General features: G+C 48.5%; 1 protein-coding gene and 1 pseudogene across 1 annotated transcript; one reads left to right on the forward strand and one right to left on the reverse strand.

Moving 5' to 3' along the window:
* Positions 1-446: 446 nt before the first annotated feature.
* Positions 447-19,393, forward strand: Tmem53 (transmembrane protein 53). The gene is made up of 3 exons (XM_051188569.1): positions 447-606; positions 14,974-15,092; positions 18,410-19,393. Exons 1-3 carry the CDS (start codon positions 546-548, stop codon positions 19,061-19,063), a joined length of 834 nt encoding a protein of 277 aa, XP_051044526.1. The 5' UTR covers positions 447-545; the 3' UTR covers positions 19,064-19,393.
* LOC127225518 (uncharacterized) lies at positions 5,935-6,033 on the reverse strand (annotated as a pseudogene).
* Positions 19,394-19,980: the final 587 nt, after the last annotated feature.

The raw sequence follows: 19,980 nt of genomic DNA on the forward strand, positions 1-19,980 counted from the left end.
CCTGAAGACCCCTTCCCAGCCAGGCAACCAGTTTCCCACAGTGGGAGAGCCGGTCGGCACGCGCCGCCTTACGCTGTTTTGTTCGTTTTTCTGCCTCCAACCTGTGAACTGCGGCTGGTGATGGAGGTAGACGTAATCAGAGGTGCAAGTCCAAATTTTCTCCCAGGTACGAGGAGAGTTCTGAGGTGCCCATGATAACTTCAACCCTCCCACCTACTCTTACCTTCACTGGAGGGTAGGGACACTCCAGGAATACGGTCCCGCTGACCAATACTTGATCTAGATCAAGAGAGTCAGCCAATTGCTGTGGGCCAAAGGCAGGAGGGGCGGAGCGTGGTTGCTATGGCCTGGCTAGTGGGTGAGGCGGGAGTTAGCAGAGCGACTTGGTGGTTGCTAGGAGGGAGGTCACAGAACGCGGCTCGGGGATTGGGCAGCGCCGGGCGTGGGCGGGCGGGGTGGGCGTGGTCCGGCGGCGTCCGGCCCAAGCGAGGTGAAACTGCGGGAGTTCCGGCGGGAGGCTGGTGCTGACGGCCCACACCTTCACCATGGCCTCGGCCGAGCTGGATTACTGCATCGAGATCCCGGATCAGCCCTGCTGGAGCCAGAGTATGGAGGGGGATTGGGGAGGTAGCCCAGCAGCAACGCCCCGCCCGCCCCGCGGCCCCGCCCTCTCGTGGCCCGCCCCCTCCGGGGTCCGCAGGGCAGGATGGAGCTTGAGGGGCGCGCAGAGCCCCGCCCCTGCGCCCCGCCCCCCCAGTCGACTGAGGGTCTTTCTGATCCACACCAGGTTCCCGAGTTCTGCTTCCCTTTGTGGCTGGAGGCCCCTCGAGGTTCACCCAAATTCTTTTGTTTTGGAGGGGCCTCCCATTTCTCTCCCTTCATCGCCAAGTTGGCTAGGCCCACCCTTCATTTTCGAGAACGAATGGAGTTCTTGGGGAGCCTCTGGTCCCTAGAAGAGTCCAGGGGCTCAGCATTCTTAGTCCGCCGCTTCCCCACAATCCTTGGTAGTGATTAACAGAATCATCTGTTAGGCTGGCTTGAACTCTATGGAAATCCTATCTCCTTCCTGCCTTTGGTAATTGGATAACCTTCTGTAGACTTTCAACTCTGAATTTCAGTCTTCTCTGTCTGCAAAAATAAGGAAAAATGCTGGTTGCACAACTGAGATTATTCGTGTAAAGGACTTGGCATAGGTCCTAATGGAAATGAGTTCAGTAGTTGGCATTTAGAATTAACATTGTTTACCCCCTATATTCATAAGATTAGTAGCTTGTAAAGCAGTGTAAGTTGTTCAACCAGAGAATGGAAAGTTGTCCCTGTTGGAAACCAGCAGAGGAGGCTTGGAGTACATGTTGGCCTCTGCTTCTGCTCTTTGGTCTGTTTGGAATAGTGTTTCCAGTCCACTGCCCCTTACTTGTCCAGCTCATCATAAAACTTAGCTTCCTTCAACAACCTTCTCAGGCCCCTCTGGTCCTACTGTGTGTTCTCTGCTTGAAGTTTAGGACAGGGCAGCAGCTTCTCAGCTCCCAAATGGCTGGCACTGTTTGTTCCTAGTTGGGTCATTGGGCTTATGCTGTGAAAGGACTTTTGACTTTAGCATGAGATGAAGTCGGTTAATATTGCTATCCTTGCAGAGCCATTAGCTGCAAAGGGCTGGCATTCCCTTCTGCATGACCAGGAGGGTAGGGATTCTCTCTTTGCCAGGTGGGAAGAGACAGTCTTACTACCTCTTACTAGCTCTCTGGTTTTTGGCAATATTTTTATTATTTATTTTGGCAGGCCTGGGGTATTGAATCCAGGGCCTAAATGCATACTAAGGCAAGTGTTTTTTTTTTTTTTTACCACTATGCCATACTCAGCCCTCGTTAAAATTGATTACATGTTTATTTATATGTGTGTGTGCATGCACATCATAGCAAATGTGCGCAGGACAGAGAACAATTGGTTCTCTTTCTGTGCCCTGGGGAGCTGGAGATCTAACGCAGGGCACATGGCTTAGCAGCAAGCACTTTTTACTGGTTGAACCATCTCACCAGCCCAACCCTCCTTTTTTTTTTTTTTTTTTTTTTTTGACAGTCTCACTCTGTTGTCTAGACTGCCCTTAGATGTACCACACTGCCCAAATAAGGTTGAAATTACAAATACTGTTCAATTGTTTCTAGTAGGTAGCGTTCTAGGCAAGTGCCACCGTAACTGGCTTTGGTAGGTGATGGTGATGGAGACAGGGGTCTCTTTGTAGTTCTCACCATTCTGGAACTCATTATATAGACCAGGCTGACCTTGAGCTTACAGAGATCTTCCTGCCTCTGCCTCCCAACTGTTGGGATTAAAGGCGTGCATTGCTACTCCTGTCAGATGGAAATGGCAATAACAGCCCTCAAAGGTGCTGGCTGTGTGTGCCTGCAACAGAGCGCTGCTCTGTCTGTGCTCCACCCCTGTGCTTCCCCTTGTCGCTTTAGGAGGCTGGAGCTTAGACCCAGAAGACACTTGAGGGGACAATTTACCTTGCATCCCTCTTCAGGACATTGTTGCAGGGTGCTTCCTCCCAGACACCAAGGCCTGCTGGAGGAATTGTTAGAAGGTGCTTCCTGTTCTTGAACCACATCAGCCTTCATGTTGTTTCTGCTAGGTTTGGCATTCGCTGTGTCCCTGTGAAGGGTTAGTTGTTGGTGTATCGAGGGATACTTGTAAGGCACTCTGTGGAGAGCTGTGGTTTTCTGGAAAGAGGGAATGAGGAAGCAGTGGTTTCACAATTCTGTGGACACCATCTAGAAAGCAAGCCCTCTTCCTCTCTACGGCACAGCTTTCCTGCCCCCTTGAATCTTTTCTCCAAGAGGAAGTACATCCAGGGCTTTTGGTTGTTTCTTCTGCAGCCCTCTCAGGGTGCATGAGCCAGGCTAAGTTAGAGGTCATGGACTGCATCCCGGACCCCAGTCCCAACACCAGCCTAAACCCCAACCCTAACCCCAATACCAGCCTAAACCCCAACCCCAACCCTAACCCCAACCCTAATACCAGCCTAAACCCAAACCCTAACCCTATCCTTAAGCCTAAATCCAACCATAATTCAAACCCTAACACCAACCCTAAATCTAATTTCAACACTATTCCAAATGCTAACACCAACCCAAACCTAATCCAAAACCCTAACCCCAGAATGAACCCTAACCTCCTAACCCAACCCAACCCTCGCCATAACCCTAATCCTAAGGGATAGCTTTCCTGCTTTCTTCAGTCTCCATTCCATGATGAAGTACCTTGATGGCTTTTAGTTATTTCTTCTGCTTTTCTTTGAAAATAACATGCCCCAGAGCTAAGCTGGAAGTCAGGGTCTTCTCTAACTGCAAACCCAACTGCAACCCTAACCCTGCAAACCTAACTGCAACCCTAGCCCTAACCCCAACCCTAATCCTAAATCCAACCAACACTAACCCTAACTCCGAAAACCAAACTGTAATCCTAACCCTAACCCAACCCTAATTCCAACCCTAACCCTAATATTTTAAAAATTTATTTTTTACATTCAAATCCCAGTTCTCTCCTCCCACTCCCCGCCCTCCCATCTGCTCCTCAGAGAGGGTAAGGCCTCACCTAGGAAGTCTGCTAAGTCTGTCCCATCATCTTGTTGAGGCAGGTCCAAGGCACCTCTCCACCCCCCCACCCCTGTGTCTAGTCTGAGAAAGCTATCTCTCCATATGGAATGGGCTCCACTAAGTCAGTTTGTGCATTAGTGTTAGATCTTGGACCCATTGCCAGTGACCTAATATATTGTCCCAATGGCACCATTGTTGCCTATATTAAGGGAGTCTGGTTTGGTCTTATGCAGGTTCCCCATTTGTCAGTCTAGCTCAGATTAGCTGATTCTGTGGGTTTCCCCATCATGGTCTTGACTCCTTTGTTCATTTTATTGCTCCTCCCTCACTTCGATTGTACTCCAGGAGCTCGGCCCAATGGTTAGTTGTGGATTTCCACATCTTCTTCTGTTTCTGGAACAGCATAACCCTAACCCTAACTCTAAGATTAACCCTGCTTTCTTTGAATATTCCCACCATAATGAAGTACCTTGAGGACTTTTAGTTGTTTCTTCTTCCCTCTCAGAGTACATGCCCCAGAGCTCAGCTAGAGGTCTTTACTAACTCCAAACTTAACCCCAGCACTAGCACTGTCCCCTTAACTACAGGCCTAACCCTAATCCTAAATTAGCTAACTCTAAACCTGACCCTAATCCCAAGCCCAATCAAAAACCTGATTCCAACTCTAATCCAAGTCTTAACTTCAAATCTAACCCCAAAGCTAATTCTAACCTTAAATCCAACCAAAACCTTAACCCTAGCTCCAACCCTGATCCTAATCCTCCCTAACCATAATCCTAACCCTAGCTCCAATCCTAAACCTAACTCTAACCTAACCATAGCTCCAACCCAATCTAACCAAAATCATAACTACAGCACAAACTCTAATCCCAACCATAACCCTAGCCCTAACCCTAGCTCCAAACCTAACCCTAACCCTACCGTAACCATAACCCAATCCTAGCCCTAACTCAACCCTAACTCCCCAACCCTCTAGCCCCAACCCTCACCCTAGCCCCAACCCTCACTCTAGCCCCAACCCTCACTCTAGCCCCAACCCTCACTCTAGCCCCAACCCTCACCCTAACCCCAACCCTCACTCTAGCCCCAACCCTCACCCTAACCCCAACCCTCACTCTAGCCCCAACCCTCACCCTAACCCCAACCCTCACTCTAGCCCCAACCCTCACTCTAGCCCCAACCCTCACCCTAACCCCAACCCTCACTCTAGCCCCAACCCTCACCCTAACCCCAACCCTCACTCTAGCCCCAACCCTCACTCTAGCCCCAACCCTCACTCTAGCCCCAACCCTCACTCTAGCCCCAACCCTCACTCTAGCCTCAACCCTCACTCTAGCCCCAACCCTCACCCTAACCCCAACCCTCACCCTAGCCCCAACCCTCACTCTAGCCCCAACTTTCACCCTAACCCCAACACTCACCCTAGCCCCAACCCTGTCCCATGCACTGTGGTCTCTGAACCTGTTGACTCCTCCTCTGCAGATTGACCTGGGTGCACAGAATGACTCTCATCTGAAGGCCGAGGGCAGGGATTGCCCTTCCTTTATGGTCACTGTCTAGTGAGGAAGTGTGCAGGATGCTCAGTCATACTTAGTTTTTGGAATTGCCTTACCCTTTCCCCGAATAGGAAACTGAAGCCACAGAGCCAACCATGAGGTTAACTTTGGCAGCCATTGCTTACTGTGTAGCAGTGGGCTGGAGTCATTCAGAGCCCTGAGCTTTGTGGGGCAGGCAGGGCAGACTGGCATGCCTAACATGTGTGAGACCTTGGATTTGATCTTCCAACACCTTGGTGGCCCTACAAAATTCATAGAAACTTTGAAGACAGGGCTCTCACTCTTTGAGTTACCAGAAGACCTCAAGGCAGCCATCCAAGGTGACTTGAGGGGTTCCAGACTTTACTGTGAGCCTTCTCTCTTGTCTGCCACTGGCAAGGGTCAAAGAAATGTAGCCATATCTTCAAACCCAGGAAGCTTTTGCTGGCACCAGGGAGCAGTGCTGGGTCTCCACCGTCGTGAGGGGCCCATGTTGAGGAAGTGGAACTTCCAGAGGGCTGATAGGTCCATGGTGATCAGCGAGAGTGCCAAAGTGAAGGTACTGGAGGAGAATGAAGAGCAGAGTGGCTGCAGGGAGCAGGGGTCTAAAGGCGGGAAGCTTCGATAGTGGAGTCAAGAACCTGGGGAGGTGGCCAGGTGTGAAGGCGTATGGTAATAATCCCAGCACTCAGGAGGCAGAGGCAGGTGGATCTCTGAGTTTGAGGCCAGCCTGGTCTACAGAGTGACTTCCAGGACAGCCAAGGCTACACAGAGAAACTGTCTCAAAACACACCAAAAACAAAACTAAACCCCACTGAATGCTTCATATATTGTATGTCATCTTTGTGCAGGGCCACACTAATCTTCTCTGCAATCATTCCAATTTTAGTGTGCTGTTAAAGCACACATTTTGTTTTTGAATTCTCATGCCTTTCCTTTCATCCGCTAACAAGGCGATTACAATTTCTTCCCAAGGGCCTGCTGCATGCCTGCTTCTGTTTTGGGCCCTGCCTTTGAGGTGCAGACCCAGTGGTGCCTTTTGCATTTGTCATCTTATGCTGTTCACCATGACCATGCTGTGCCCCATCCACATGCCAGCCCCCTGGGACTTCCTTTCACTCTGTTTTTAATCCTCACTGTCACCCTGGCAGGAAGGGTACCCTTAATCACGTTTCACAGATGAGGGATGGACCGATGGAGGACATGAATTTATCTTGCTGCAAGTAACACTTTTTGAGCCTGAGAGCCTTACCCCAGAGCTTGTGAATGTGAAGATTTTGGCTGGCACGAGAAAAGGCTGCCAGGATGCAATGCCATTGTGAGGGCTGTACACAAAGGAGGTATTTTTATTATAGCCTCAAATTGGGAGCAACATCATGTTTGATAATGGGAGCTTGGTCACCATAAATTATGAAAACATTCTATCGCTGCTCTGCAGCCACTGAAAATAATGCTGTAAAAATATATAAACTGATAGGGAGAGATGGTCACAATATATTGCTGAGTAGGAGAAAGCAGGTGACAAAGAGTATGATTCTGATTTTATTTGGTATTCATTTTTTACTTTATCTATAGTGGTCATGCAGCAAAGTAATCATTTCACTGACTGAACTCACTTTAAGCCAGGTATACTGCTGAGAGCCTTCTGTGGTCATGATCGTGCTGAATTCTTTGTAGTAAGCATTAGCCCATTTCACAGATAGAGGACTTGGGAACTAAGGGACTTACCTTAGGTCTGTTTCATAGCCATAGAGTTAAAGATGTGGACTGACATATGACTTTGTACGATGTGGATTCTTAGATGGAGTGCAATTCTACCATGCTATTTCAAAATCTAAATTTAAAATAATTTGGATTAAATATAGGAGCAGTGAGACTCCAGAGAGGATTTCTGGGGGTTAGGGAAAGTGGGGAATCATTTTCTCATTTGCATTTTAAAAACATATAGGTTCCTTGTGTTTTGATTCTTGCCTCTGATTCAAAACAGCCTGTGTTATATCAGCCCTCTCTGTCTTCTCTACACGCCCCTGGGACACATGCAATCTAATTTGTGCCTTCATTTATGACTTGAACTGCTTGCTGAACAGCAGACATATTTGTAATTCTTGTGTTTCCAGCATCCCGTTATTCCTTGACAGATGACAGGCAGCCTGGGATTGTTATTTTGTAGCATGCTCAAGTAGTGTCAGGTAGAAAAGAATGCTTCTTCATTCCCAAGGAATTCTGGGTACCCTTAACCAGCTGACTTGATTGCTTTGATGGTACTATCCTCCCTATTGTAGTTTTGAAATGGTATTGTAACTTTCCTTGCAAAACTGATACACTGTTTTGAAATCTTTTTGTTTTTGCAGTAGCTCAGGGTCTTATATAGGATAGGCAAGTTCTGCCCCTGAGCTGCACCTCAGCCCCATATTTGTTTTAGAAAATGGGCTAAAAAGACTCTAAGCCAGCTGTGGTGGTGCTCATCTGTAACCCCTCGCTTAGGGAGGAGAGGCAAGAGGGTCAGAGTTCAAGGCATCCAGACTGTGTAGTAAGTCCAAGGCCGTGAGACCCTGTCTCAAAAAAAAAAAAAAAAAAAAAAAAAAAAAAAAAGGCTCTAATTTCAGAGAGATTTGCCATTAATATTTGATGATTTTTCCATGTATAGAATGGCCGTGTGGATTTAGATGATTTTTTGTGATATTTTGCAGCTTTTTCGGTTACCATTTAATAAATAATAGTGAGATATAATTCACATATCATAAAATTCATTTTTTTTCTAAATGGACAATTCGTGGTTTTTAGTGTATTTACAGAGTTGTGAAAGCATCAGTAGGATCCAATTCTAGACATTTTTACATTGAAAAAGAAATATTGGACTCATTGGTGATTACTCCCCATCCTTCTACTGCTGACAACCACAGATCCGCCTTCTGTCTATGGACTTACCTTTCCTGCTATTTTATATACATGGGATCATCTGATACATGACCCTTTGCTTCTTTTTCACTTAGCATGGTGGGTTTTTTGTTTTGTTTTGTTTTTCTCTTTTGTCTTTTTTCAAGACAGGGTTTCTCTGTGTAGCTTTGTAGACCAGGCTGGCCTCGAACTCACAGAGATTCACATGCCTCTGCCTCCTGAGTGCTGGGATTAAAGGTGTGAGCCACCACCCTCTGGCTAGTGCGGTGTTTTTAAGGCTTGTCTATACTACATTTTATTCTTTTCTATGATTGAATAGTATCCCATTGTATGGATGCCCACCTTTCACATAGTGTGACTAATACTACTATAAACGTCACATCCAAATTGTTGCGTGGGCCATTGTTTTCAGTTCCTATGGGCATACACTTAGTGAATTATTGGGTTACGGGTGACTCAGTGCTTAATTTTTGTTGTTTTGAGATTGTTTTAGTTAGGGTTACTGCTGTTGTGATGGAACACCATGAACAAAGCAACTTGGGGAGGAAAGGGTTTACTTGGCTTAAGCTTCCACACCACTGTTCATCATTGAAGGAAGTCAGGACAGGAATTCATACAGGACAGGAACCTGGAGGCAGAAGCTGATGCAGAGGCCATGGAGGGGTGCTGCTCACTGGCTTGCTTCCCATGGCTTGCTCAGCCTGCTTTCTTGTAGAATCCAGGACCACTAGCCCGGGGTGGCACCATCCACAGTAGGCCAGACCCTCACTATTAGGAAAATGCCAGAAAACTGGATCTTACAGAGCATTTTTCTCAATTGAAGCTCCCTCCTTTCAGGTGACTTGAGCCGTGTTAAGTTGACACAAGAGCAGCCAGCACAGTATTGCTGGTTAGCTAGACTGACTTGAAATGTGCTTGGCAGCCCAGGCTGTGCTTGAACTTACAGGTCTCCTGCTCCTACCTCAAAACTGCTGGGGTTGCAGTACATTTCAGATCTGTGGGAGCTGCCAAACTGTTGTTCAAAGTGATCATACCCTTTTCCCTTTCTACCAGGAGTGGGAAGTGTTGGCTTCCCCACCAGGGTTTGTGATCTCTGACTTTTTGGTTATAGCTCTTCTAGTAAGCATAAAGCGATGTTTCCTTGTAGTTTTGACCTTTATTCCCCTAATGACTATGAAGGTAAACATCTTTCCTAGTAGTCATCAGCAGTGATGTACAAGCTTTTGCTATACAAGCATGAGGATCTGATGCCAGCACCCATGTAAAAAGCTGGGAAAGGACGCACACATACACACGCATGCGCGCGCGCACACACACACACACACACACACACACACACACCTGGGTTATTTGTTTTGGTTTTAGATTGTAAGGGTTTTATTTAATATGTTCTGAATATAAGTATTTCTATCAGAGGAGATTCTTTCCCTCCTTCCTTCTCTCTTTCTGAAAGTGCCCTTTAAAGTATAAAATTTGGTGGCCTATAGGTTAAGACCATTTGTTGCCTTTGCAGAAGCCTTGGGTTCTGTATCTGTCACTCATCTAGAAGTTCATACCACATTAATATAGTTCCCAGGGATCTAGCTCCTTCTTTGGGCACACACATAGTATACACGTGCAGGCAAAACATTCACACACATAAAATAAAATAAAAATAAATAAAAAAGTGCAAACGTTGAAATTTTAGCTTATCAGTTTTGTTTGTTCTCTGTAATGTTGGTGTCACCGCCCATAGCTCTTGCTCAGTTAAGAGCGTGAGAAAATCTCCTTTCTAAAAGGATCAGTTTTATGAATGAATCAGTATGAATGTTTTGCCTGCATGTTTGTCTGTGCACTTTGTACATGTCTGGTGCCCACAGAGGTCAGAAGAGGGGACATTGGGTCCCCTGGAACTGGAGTTGCAGATATTTGTAAGCTGCCATGTGGGTGCTGAGAATTGAATACAGGTCTTCTGGAAGAGCAGACAGTGCTCTTAACCACTGAGCCATCTCTCCAGTCCCTAGTCTTAATTCTTATGTTGAGGTTTGTGACCTACTGAAATTTCAATTTTCAAAATTATCATGAATCTGCTTTCTTTTTCTTGCTGTGTAGAACAGACTTGCCTAGAACTCTCAGCCTTCAGAGTGGTAGAATTAGAAGTGTGTGTCACCACTCCAAGCCTATGACTTTCTCCCTGATATTTCCTTCTCCTGGTTTTGTGTGTGTGTGTGTGTGTGTGTGTGTGTGTGTGTGTGTGTGTGTGTGTGTAAAAGCCTTGGCTGTCCCTGAACTCACTTTGTAGACCAGGCTGGCCTCGAACTCATAGAGATCCACTTGTCTCTGCCTCCCGAGTGCTGGGACTAAAGGTGTGCCTCACCGCCGCCTGGCTTCTCTCATTCTTATCTTCCCCTCTGCCCTTGTTTAGACCATCTCCATCTCTTGCCTTGCTGCAGCAGCCTAGCTTCTCTAGCAAACACTGAGGAGAGTGTGGTGTTGGTGGGTGCACCTAAGTAGTCTGCTGATTGTGGCTGGGTGTGATGATCATATAACTGCCGAGTTCCTGTGCAGGCCAGCGTGGTGCTGTCCACTGGGCATGCGGTGATAAATGAGGTAGATGCAATCCCTGCATTGCAGAACCACTGGGTAAGGGGAGAGTGACAGACTCTGAACACTGTGTAAGTCTGCAGTAATCAGTAACAGATTGGGTCATGCTACTTTCCCATTGCAGAATTTCCATTCCCTCTTTATTGCTATGGAATAAACCCCCAGATTCAGTGGAATCAGGTCCTGGACCCACTGTTTGCTGCTCTTCTGTCCATTGCTCTCTGTCCCCCAGGGTCCCAGCACCAGGACTGCTTACTGTGGCCCAGATGGCTTATCTGCAGCCCTGCCCTGCTCATATCCTCTGCCTACTCTGCATGCCCTCACTGGACCTTTGAGGCGACGGTAGGAAACGTGACTTCCTCAGGCAGACTTTTCATTTATAGAATCCAAAGGGACAGCGGTGGGCAAAGCCTAGTGCTCAAATGCTTGCCTGCTGTGCACATGGCGCTGGGTTCCATTCCCAGTGCCACAGAGAGGCAAAAGCAAATGAGAACTAGAGCGCACTTCCCAAACCTGGTGAGGAGCATGCTAGGTACAGACTCTGAAAGTAGAGACTGGTTCTGAGAAAGGAGTGCTTGGGTTCTGGGAGTGGGCGGATGTCCAGGGGACTGTGCCCTCATAGAGATGGGCATCTAGAGAGGTCCCAAGGGACCTAACAGGTCTCTCTCTCTAGAGCTGAGCAGAGTTCTAGATTCCAGTGTTGGAAGGGCAGTTTGGAAGCCCTGCAGAGCCTGCTCAAACTTCTGTTTAGAAAATGCTCTTTCTGAGGCTGGAGGGATGGCTCCACCGGTTAAGAGCACTGGTTGCTCATCCAGAGGTCCTGAGTTCCATTCCCAGCAACCACATGGTTGCTCACACCATCTGTAATAGCATATGATGCCCTCTTCTGGCCTGCAGGCATACATGCAGGCTATTCATACATAAAATGTAAATAAATAAATTAAAAAAAAAAAAAAGTAAAAAGAAATGCCCTTTCTGGCTGGGCAGTGGTAGCACACACCTTTGATAGAGGCAGGGGGAATCTCTGTGAGTTTGAAGACACTCTGGTTTACAAAGCTAGTTCCAGGACAGCTAGGGCTATTACACAGAGAGACCCTGTCTCAAAAAACAAAACAAAAAAGAAAGAAAAAATGCCCTTTCTGTGTTTGTGAGGGGCTGGCTTGCTGTCGTGTGGCCACCGGTGGGTATGAAATCCGGTGGCTTCACCTCAGAGATTCATCTGGTGGGAATGAGTAGCTGTTGGTTAACTCAGGAGCCTGAAGCCGCCTGAGCTTTGTGGTGGACAAGGCCAGGCTGGTCCTCGCCCACATAGCGCAGGTCCTGAGGTGCCGCCCTGGCAGAAGATAGAGGGGTACAGGGACAAGAAAGGCTGTGGCTGTTTGGAGCCACCTGAGTTAGTGAGCCTGGAAGGGATGACAGTTTCTGTTCCATCTGGCCTAGAGCCCTGCGGGTGCAGGCAGTTAATCTCTGAAGGCCAGAGTCACCGCTACTGGAGAGCAGGAACACTGAACTTTTCAATCACATTAATTTCCACAGGAAATTGTTGTCTTCCTTTTGTCCAAAGGTTAGTGATTTATATTTACCATCTTCTAACTAGCCTTGAAATTTACTGTTGCCAGGTCACCACCAGCATCAATAAATTTCAGGGGTTTGAATGAGCATAGCCAAGTGGCTTGGTCCTTGGAAGGGTCCATACGCGCCGGCCCTTTTTAGAGGCTACAGACAGTTCTTGTGCAAATGTCCTCAGAGGGGGTGGCACTCACCTTGCAGGGTAGGTGGGACATGGCTTTAGGGAGGCCTCTTTAAACAGACAAGATGCCAGCAGCTTGAACTCCTAATTTATATCACTGAAGGAGGCATGCTTCCAGCTGTGGATGGGGCTAACCCGGGTGGGGGTGGGGTGGGGGAGGGGCTCAGGGTGTCGAGCAGGGACTACACAGCATACCTACCCCATGGTGTTATGGGGGCTAAGCTTCCATGAATACAGGCTGTGGTAGTCTCTTACAGCAGGGGACGTGTGGCCAGTCAGCCTCCTGTCCCTGCTTATGTTGTTTTACCCAGGTCTTTTGTTCTGTTATTTTATTTTTATTTTTTTGAGACGGGTGTCTCATGTACCCTAGGCTAGCCTTGAACCTTGACTTTAGCTGAGGACAAGCTTGCTCATGCAGCCTCTGGAGAGCTAGGATTATAGATGTGCACCACCATGCCTAGTGTGGTTCTGTGGGTTGAACCCAGGGCCTTGAGCATTTGAGGCAAGCACTGTATCAGCTGAGCTTTGCCCTAAGCCCTTCCAGATCTCCTCGTAAGATCGTTTCCCTCCATGTATTCATAGATCAGAACAGAGGCTAGCCAACATTTTCTGTAAAGAGGCAGTAGTGTTTAAGGCTTTGTAAGCCATCCATCTCTTTTGTAGCCACTCATCTGTGCTTTGTTCATCTGAAGGAAGCCATAGACATAGCTAACTGGGTAAGAATGGCTGTGTTCTGATATAACTCTTTATAGATGGGGTCTCATGTTGCAAAGGCTAGTCTCAAACTCACTATGTAGGCAAGGATGACCTTGAACTTCTGATCCCTTCTGGTTCACTTCCCAAGTGCTGAGATATCAGGCATGGGCTGCCATGCTGGGTTTATGGTTTTGGGGACTGAACCCACAGCTTTACAGATTAGGCCAGCACTCTGCTAAATGAGCTATATCTCCATGTCCTAATAAACTGTCTGTGTGCCCCTGCATGAACACTCATGTGATAGCGAATCCACAGCTGTATTCGTGCCAGGCAAGCTGTTTGCCACTGATCTACAGTCCCAGGCAGCAAGTAGGACTTTTTGTTAAATTTACAGATTTGTTAGTTTTGGTTTTTCAAGACAGGGTTTTTCTGTGTAGCCCGGGCTGTCCTGGGACTTGCTTTGTAGACAAGACTGGGCTTGAACTCACAGAGATGCACCTGTCTCTACCTCCCAGTACTGGGATTAAAGGCATATGCCACCACCACCTGGATTTATTTGTTTATTTTTAGACAGGGTTTCTCTATGTAGCTTTGGCTGCCCTAGAACTTGCTGTGTAGACCAGGCTAGCTTCAGCTCCCAAAGATCCATGTGCTTCTGTTTCCTGGGTGCTGGGATTAAAGGCATGTACCACCATGCCCAGCTATATTCACAGGAATTAACATTTCATACCATTTTATTGTGATTTCGTAAGGGCTGTGGTTTTGTATGTAGCCCAGGCTACTCTCTACCCTCCAGTCTGCCTGCCTCAGCTTCCTGCATGCTGAATTACAAGTATGTGTCACCACATTGATTTTTTTTTTCTACCCATTTAAAACTGAAAAAGTATGGGGGCTTGTCATGGTGGTACATGCCTTTAATCTCAGGAGGTAGAAGCACATGGATTTCTATGAGTTCTAGGCCAGCAAAGGCTATAGTAAGACTCTGTCTTAAAAAAGAAAAAAAAAAAAAAAAAAGAAAAGAAAGTAGCAGAAGCCTGGGCTTGAGATAGCTCAGTGGCCGGGCACTGTGGAGCCCTCAGTTTGGTCTCCAGCAATGGCAAACAAACAGCAAACCATTTTGGAGCTGGGAAGGTGGCTCACAGGTAAAGTGCCTGCTGTTCAAGCCTGAGGACTGAGTTCATATCCCCAGTCTGTCTATCAAAACTGGCCAGGGCAGCACTCATCTGTGACGCTAGTGTTGAGGGGCAGGAAAGACAATGGAGCTCATTGGCTGGCCAGCCTAGATGAATCAATGGGCTCCAAGTTCACTGGGAGACTGTCTCCACAAACAAAGTGGGGGTGATTGAGAAAGATGCCCAGTGTTGACCTCTAGCATCCACAGTGCACGCACACACCACATGGACAAGTGCATACACCACACATAAATGTACCATTTTAGCTCTAGACCATAGGAAAAGTGGGTTGGCGAGATGGTTCTGTGGTCAAGGCATTTGTTGCCAAGCCTAATGCCTTGAGTTTGGTCCCCAGGACCCACGTGGTGGAGGGGGAACCAACTCTGAAGGTTATTACTTGACCTCCAAACACTCTGGCACCCATAGCCCTTCCCACACAAAGAAATAAATGCAATGCTTGAAATGAATGGAAAATGGTCTGATTTAGCCCACAGATCATGGTTCCCTGGACTGGAGGTTGATGTTGTCTAGAAGGGGCATTCACTTCATTTTCTTGGGATTTGAGTTACTAAACGTGGGTGTTCCACTGATGGCATGGTGCCTCCACAGAGGTCTGTGGAAAGACAGTTGGCCAGAGGGATGGGGCAGGAGCCACATGGACCCCTGTTGACTTCCTGCCCACAGCTCTAGATTGGTCAGAGCCCCGATCCTGCCTCTGGTGTTGACAGTCCCCATCTGTGTTTCAGAGAGCCCCAGCCAAGATGGGAAGGAGGCCAGGAAGCGGCTGCCTGTGGTGATTCTCTTGGGCTGGGGTGGCTGCAGGGACAAGAACCTGGCCAAGTATAGTGCCATCTACCACAAAAGGGTGAGTACTGTGGGCAAGTGCTGGCCCAGGATGTGGGCCTCTGCTACTCTGCCTCTCTGTGGGCAATGTTAAGCTTGGCTGCTTCACCTCTGGGATGGGAGCAGAGGTTGACCACCTACGTGGCAGCCCTAGAGCAGTGCCAGCAGCCTGTGAGGACTTTGGCAGCATTCTACCATGTCCTCACGTAGCTGCTTCTGTTCCCTTACCTGTCTCTTCTCCCCCCAAGGCCTTGATGTGTTTGTTCCCTGGTTGTGAAGTAAGCTCAGACCCTACACCCTGAACCATGCCTCTTTGGATGGCAGGAGCCAGGACAGGGTGCACCGGGCATAGTTTTCTAGGACTTCCTCCCTTTCTGACCAGGTGAGCTTCAGAATGACAGCACACCCCTCCCTCCCATTCCCAGGGTCAGAGGGTTTCTTGGAGAAGAGTCTTGCTTCTTATGCTGCTCTAAATGTGGATGGGGAAGTTGTAACTAGCAAGGGTCCCAGGAGGCCGGGGCACAGTGTGGAAAACCGCTTTTACCAGTTAAGCCCAATCTCAAAGCAGCCTTCAGGAGGGGGTACAGATCAAGGAGACAAAGTGTATGTGTTTAGAATGACACCAGGGCTTGGTCCTCAGAGGATTAAGTGAGATTGTAAAGCTAGGTTTGCCACTAAGAAAGCCCATCGCTGGCACATGCCTTTAGGCCAAGCACTTGGGAGGCAAGGGTAAATGGATCTCTGAGTCCATCCTGATCTACAGAGTGAGTTCCAGGACAGCCAGGGCTACACAGAGAAACCCTGCCTCGAAAAACTACGCGCACGCGCGTACACACACACACACACACAGAGAGACAGAGAAAGACAGAGACACATACACAGAGACAGAGAGAGGAGAGAGATACAGAGAGAGAGAGAGGAAGAGAGACAGAGAGAGAGAGGAAGAGAGAGTTCAGGGAAAGCCCTTTGCTGCAGAGTGGAGGGAGGCTTGGAAATGCTAGCACCTGAAGCCAGTTGTAGTTTAGGGGGCTTCAGTAATGCAGGTGCAGAGGAGCCTGGGCCGGGTGATGGATTGTGGAGCAGGTGGGAAGAATGGTGGGTTACCAGTTAAGGGTAGCTCTGCCAAGATCAGGAATAGGATAAGGAGGCATAGGGCCATGCCAGGGTAAAGAGTTGTGCTTTTGAGACAGGAGCATTAAAGAGAATTCATAGGTTCTAGGGTGATGAGACACTAGGAGTGTGAGGAGATGGCAAAATCGTTTAGGGAAGCCATGAGGAACCCAGACTTAGTGAAGAGACTTCTACAGGAAAAGGGGAATGGATGACCGGGAAACTCCAGAGGGCACGCCGGTCCATAGGAGAAGGTGGCCTTGGCAGAGGGCGAGGCTGTTATGTGGGCACAAAGTGCGAAGGAAGGAAGGGGTGGGAGGTTCCGGGGGAGACAGGAGCCCAGGTGGCAGGCAGCTGCTGGGGACAGCCTCCCAGAGGAAGGGCTGCCTTTACCCCTAGCAAAGAGAAGGTGACTGTGAAGAAAAAGGTTTTGCGGCCTAAAACTCATTTTATTTGAAAGAAAATAACACCTTACTCTACCATCTAGAGATTGCCTTGGCTTGCCCTGTAAGGGCTGCATCCATCTAGGTTTTCTCGGTATACCTTTTAGACCATGGACTCCATCTTGTCCTGTTAGTAAGTTTTTGTTGCATGTCCATGTTCACTGCATGTTCATTGCGTCCAGGCCATGTCTGGATACCCGAGTAGCGTGTTTCCAAAGTATCGGGGTTTATCTAACCCCGGAGTCCAATCCGGGGTTACACACTGCAGTTAATTCTCTTGTTCCTTAGTTCTGTGTTCTTTCTTGGCTCACAGGAGGCTGGGCTGTAAGGGAACATATGTGACAGGGCAGAGTCCCATCCGCTGCAGGGAAGAATAGCGATGGGGGCTACAAAGCCTCTGGCCTTCAGACAACCTCTTCAGAGTTTTTGGCACCTCCATGCCTAGGTGCTCAGGGTCTGTGGCTGATGGCCATGGCTGGCCTTCCCTGCTTGGGTCATCACACACTTCTCCCCTTGATGATACTGTGAGGGTTCACTTTGTGCCAGGTGCTGTTTTTGTCACTCGAAATAATTTTTTTTTATTTAACTTTTACCATAACCTTCTGAGGTGGGTGTCATCCCAATTATAGATGGGGACACAGACAGAGAAAGGAGGAGCAAATTACTCTTTGCCCAGACAGTTAATACGTGGCAGAGCCAAGAAATAAGTACAGACCTGTCTGACCCCAAAGCCTGCACAGCTCAGGGGCCCCTGACAGAGAGGCTTCTTGTCTCTAGAACAAATTAGTAAGAGGGGTTAAGGCCCAGTCAGGGTAGCGTCTGGTGCCTTCTCCAGCTGGCCTCCAAGGGGACCTGTCCAGAGGGCTAGAGGTGCACTTGACACAGGCAATAAGGGTATGGGAGCTGAAAGTGAGCTGGGGCCTAGATTTTTTGGATTTAAGAGCAACAATGTTTTCTGGATTTGGAATTTCTTGTTTTGTTTCTATTCTCCTCCCTCCCTTCTTTTTCTTCCCGGTCTTCCTCTCTCTTTCTTTCTGGTTTGGGATTTCAAGGTGAGTGTGAGGGATGATCCTAAGTTCAGGAACCAGATATAATTAAAGGTCAGACCACCCAAACCAAACAGTGTGGACTCTTGGTTTTCAGGGCAGGGCAACAGCAAAGGGGACCCGACTGCTGTGTAGATCTGGCTCAGAAGCGCCCTCTGGTGGTTAAAGCTGGGGCCTGCATGCCGTCTCTGTCTCATGGGGTGCAAAGTAGCTGCGACATGGTATACCCAAGTCCCAAAGGCCTTAACTATGCAAGTTCTGGGGTTGGGTTGGTCAGGAGGAGAGCCATAGAGGGAACTAGAGTGAAGAGATTTTCTTCTGGTTGGATCACATGTTTCCAAAGCCTGCTCTCAGCTCCAGGCTTCAAATACTATCCCAGGCTGAGAAGGCATGGACAACATGAAGCAGGGTATTCAAAAACAGGCCTTGAGCACGCCTTTAATTCCAGCACTCGGGAGGCAGAGGCAGGCAGATCTCTGTGAATCCATGGCCAGCCTGGTCTACAGAGCTAGTTCAGGAGAGCCAATACTACTGTTTCGAAAACACACACACAAAACAAACAACCCCCCCCCCCCACCAAAACAGCAGCAGGCCTTGAGTGTGCCTCCGCTCCTGTACCTGCAGCTGGCAAGCTAGCTACAACAGAACTGTGGAAATTGGAGCTACTGGGCTCCTTTGACTAACTTGTGCCCACCACTCTCCGTACCCTGGGACTGACCTGGTCCCTCTCATCTCTCCAGGGTTGCATTGTGATCCGATACACGGCTCCCTGGCACATGGTCTTCTTCTCGGAGTCCTTGGGCATCCCCTCCTTGCGTGTGATAGCCCAGAAGCTGCTCGAGCTACTCTTTGACTACGAGATTGAGAGGGAACCCCTCCTCTTCCATGTCTTCAGTAACGCCGGCATCATGCTCTACCGCTACGTGCTGGAGCTCCTCCAGACCCACCAGCGGTTCCGACACCTGCACGTGGTGGGCACCGTCTTTGACAGTGGCCCTGGTGATAGCAACCTGGTAGGGGCCCTGAGGGCCCTGGCCACCATCCTGGAGCGCCGGCCTGCTGTGCTGCGCCTGTTGCTCCTGGTGGCTTTTGCCGTGGTGATAGTCGTGTTGCACTTCCTGCTTTCTCCGTTCACTGCCCTCTTCCACACCCACTTCTATGACAGGCTGCAGGACGCAGGCTCCCGCTGGCCTGAGCTCTACCTCTACTCCAGAGCTGATGAGGTGGTCTCAGCCAGCGACGTGGAACGCATGGTGGAGGCACGCCTGGCTCACCAGGTCCTGGTGCGCTCGGTGGACTTTGTGTCATCGGCACATGTCAGTCACCTCCGTGACTATCCTACTTACTATACAAGTCTGTGTGTTGACTTCATGCATAACTGTGTCCAGTGTTGAGGTCCTGCTCCAGAAATAAACGCCGGCCGGACACCTCCCTTCAACCTACATCTGTCCTGAAGGACTGCTGCCTCGGCTACTGCCTCAGAGCCTGGCGTGGGGGTGCCAGGCAAGTTTCTGCTGGGCAGCCTTGCAGTTATTTGGACAAGTGCAGTGTTCTTATGGTGTTTAAGCTGCAAACGGTTAACAGTTTGTGTGTTGGGTGAACGGCTTGAGGCTGAACCCCAGGGTTGTTTTGAAAACAAAGTGGTAAAATGCTGGCTGTGGCTGTATAGTCATGAGTTCAAACCCAGAACTCACATTAAAAAAAAAAAAAAAAAAAAAAAAAAAGCTGGGCATATTGGCGCACACTTAAAATCCCGCCTCTGGGGAGGTGGAGATAGTCAGGTGCCTGGGAGGCTTGCTGGCCACCTTGACTAGCCTAGTGGTGAGCCCCAGGCCAGGGATAGGACCTATCTCAGTAAGCAAGGTGAATGGTATTTGAGAACCACCCTGGGTGGACCTCTGACCTCCACATTCATTTGCATACAAGTATAGCTGTACACCCCTGGATTATGGTAAGAACCCTTTACATGGGACCTCTTAATTCTAGACATGTAGTCAGTGATCCCGATGTTAACTGCGTGTACACAGTACTTATGGGTCCAGCTTGTATACCAGATCCCCAGTTCTTAGTTACTTTGCAGGATCTAGAACTTAATAAGCTTGGATAACTTAAGTTTCATTCTTGTTCCAAAAATCGAGTTTAGGGTGTGTGTGTGTGTGTGTGTGTGTGTGTGTGTGTGTGTGTGTGTGTATGTGTGTGATAGAGATATGTAGCCCAGGCTGCCTCAGTCTCATTATGTAGCTGAGGGATGACTTTGAACTCCTGATCTTCCTGTCTCTACCTTCCAGGTACTGGGATTATAGGCATATGC

The sequence above is a fragment of the Phodopus roborovskii genome, unplaced genomic scaffold (genome assembly GCF_943737965.1).
Source record: "Phodopus roborovskii unplaced genomic scaffold, PHOROB, whole genome shotgun sequence".
Taxonomy (NCBI): Eukaryota; Metazoa; Chordata; class Mammalia; order Rodentia; family Cricetidae; genus Phodopus; species Phodopus roborovskii.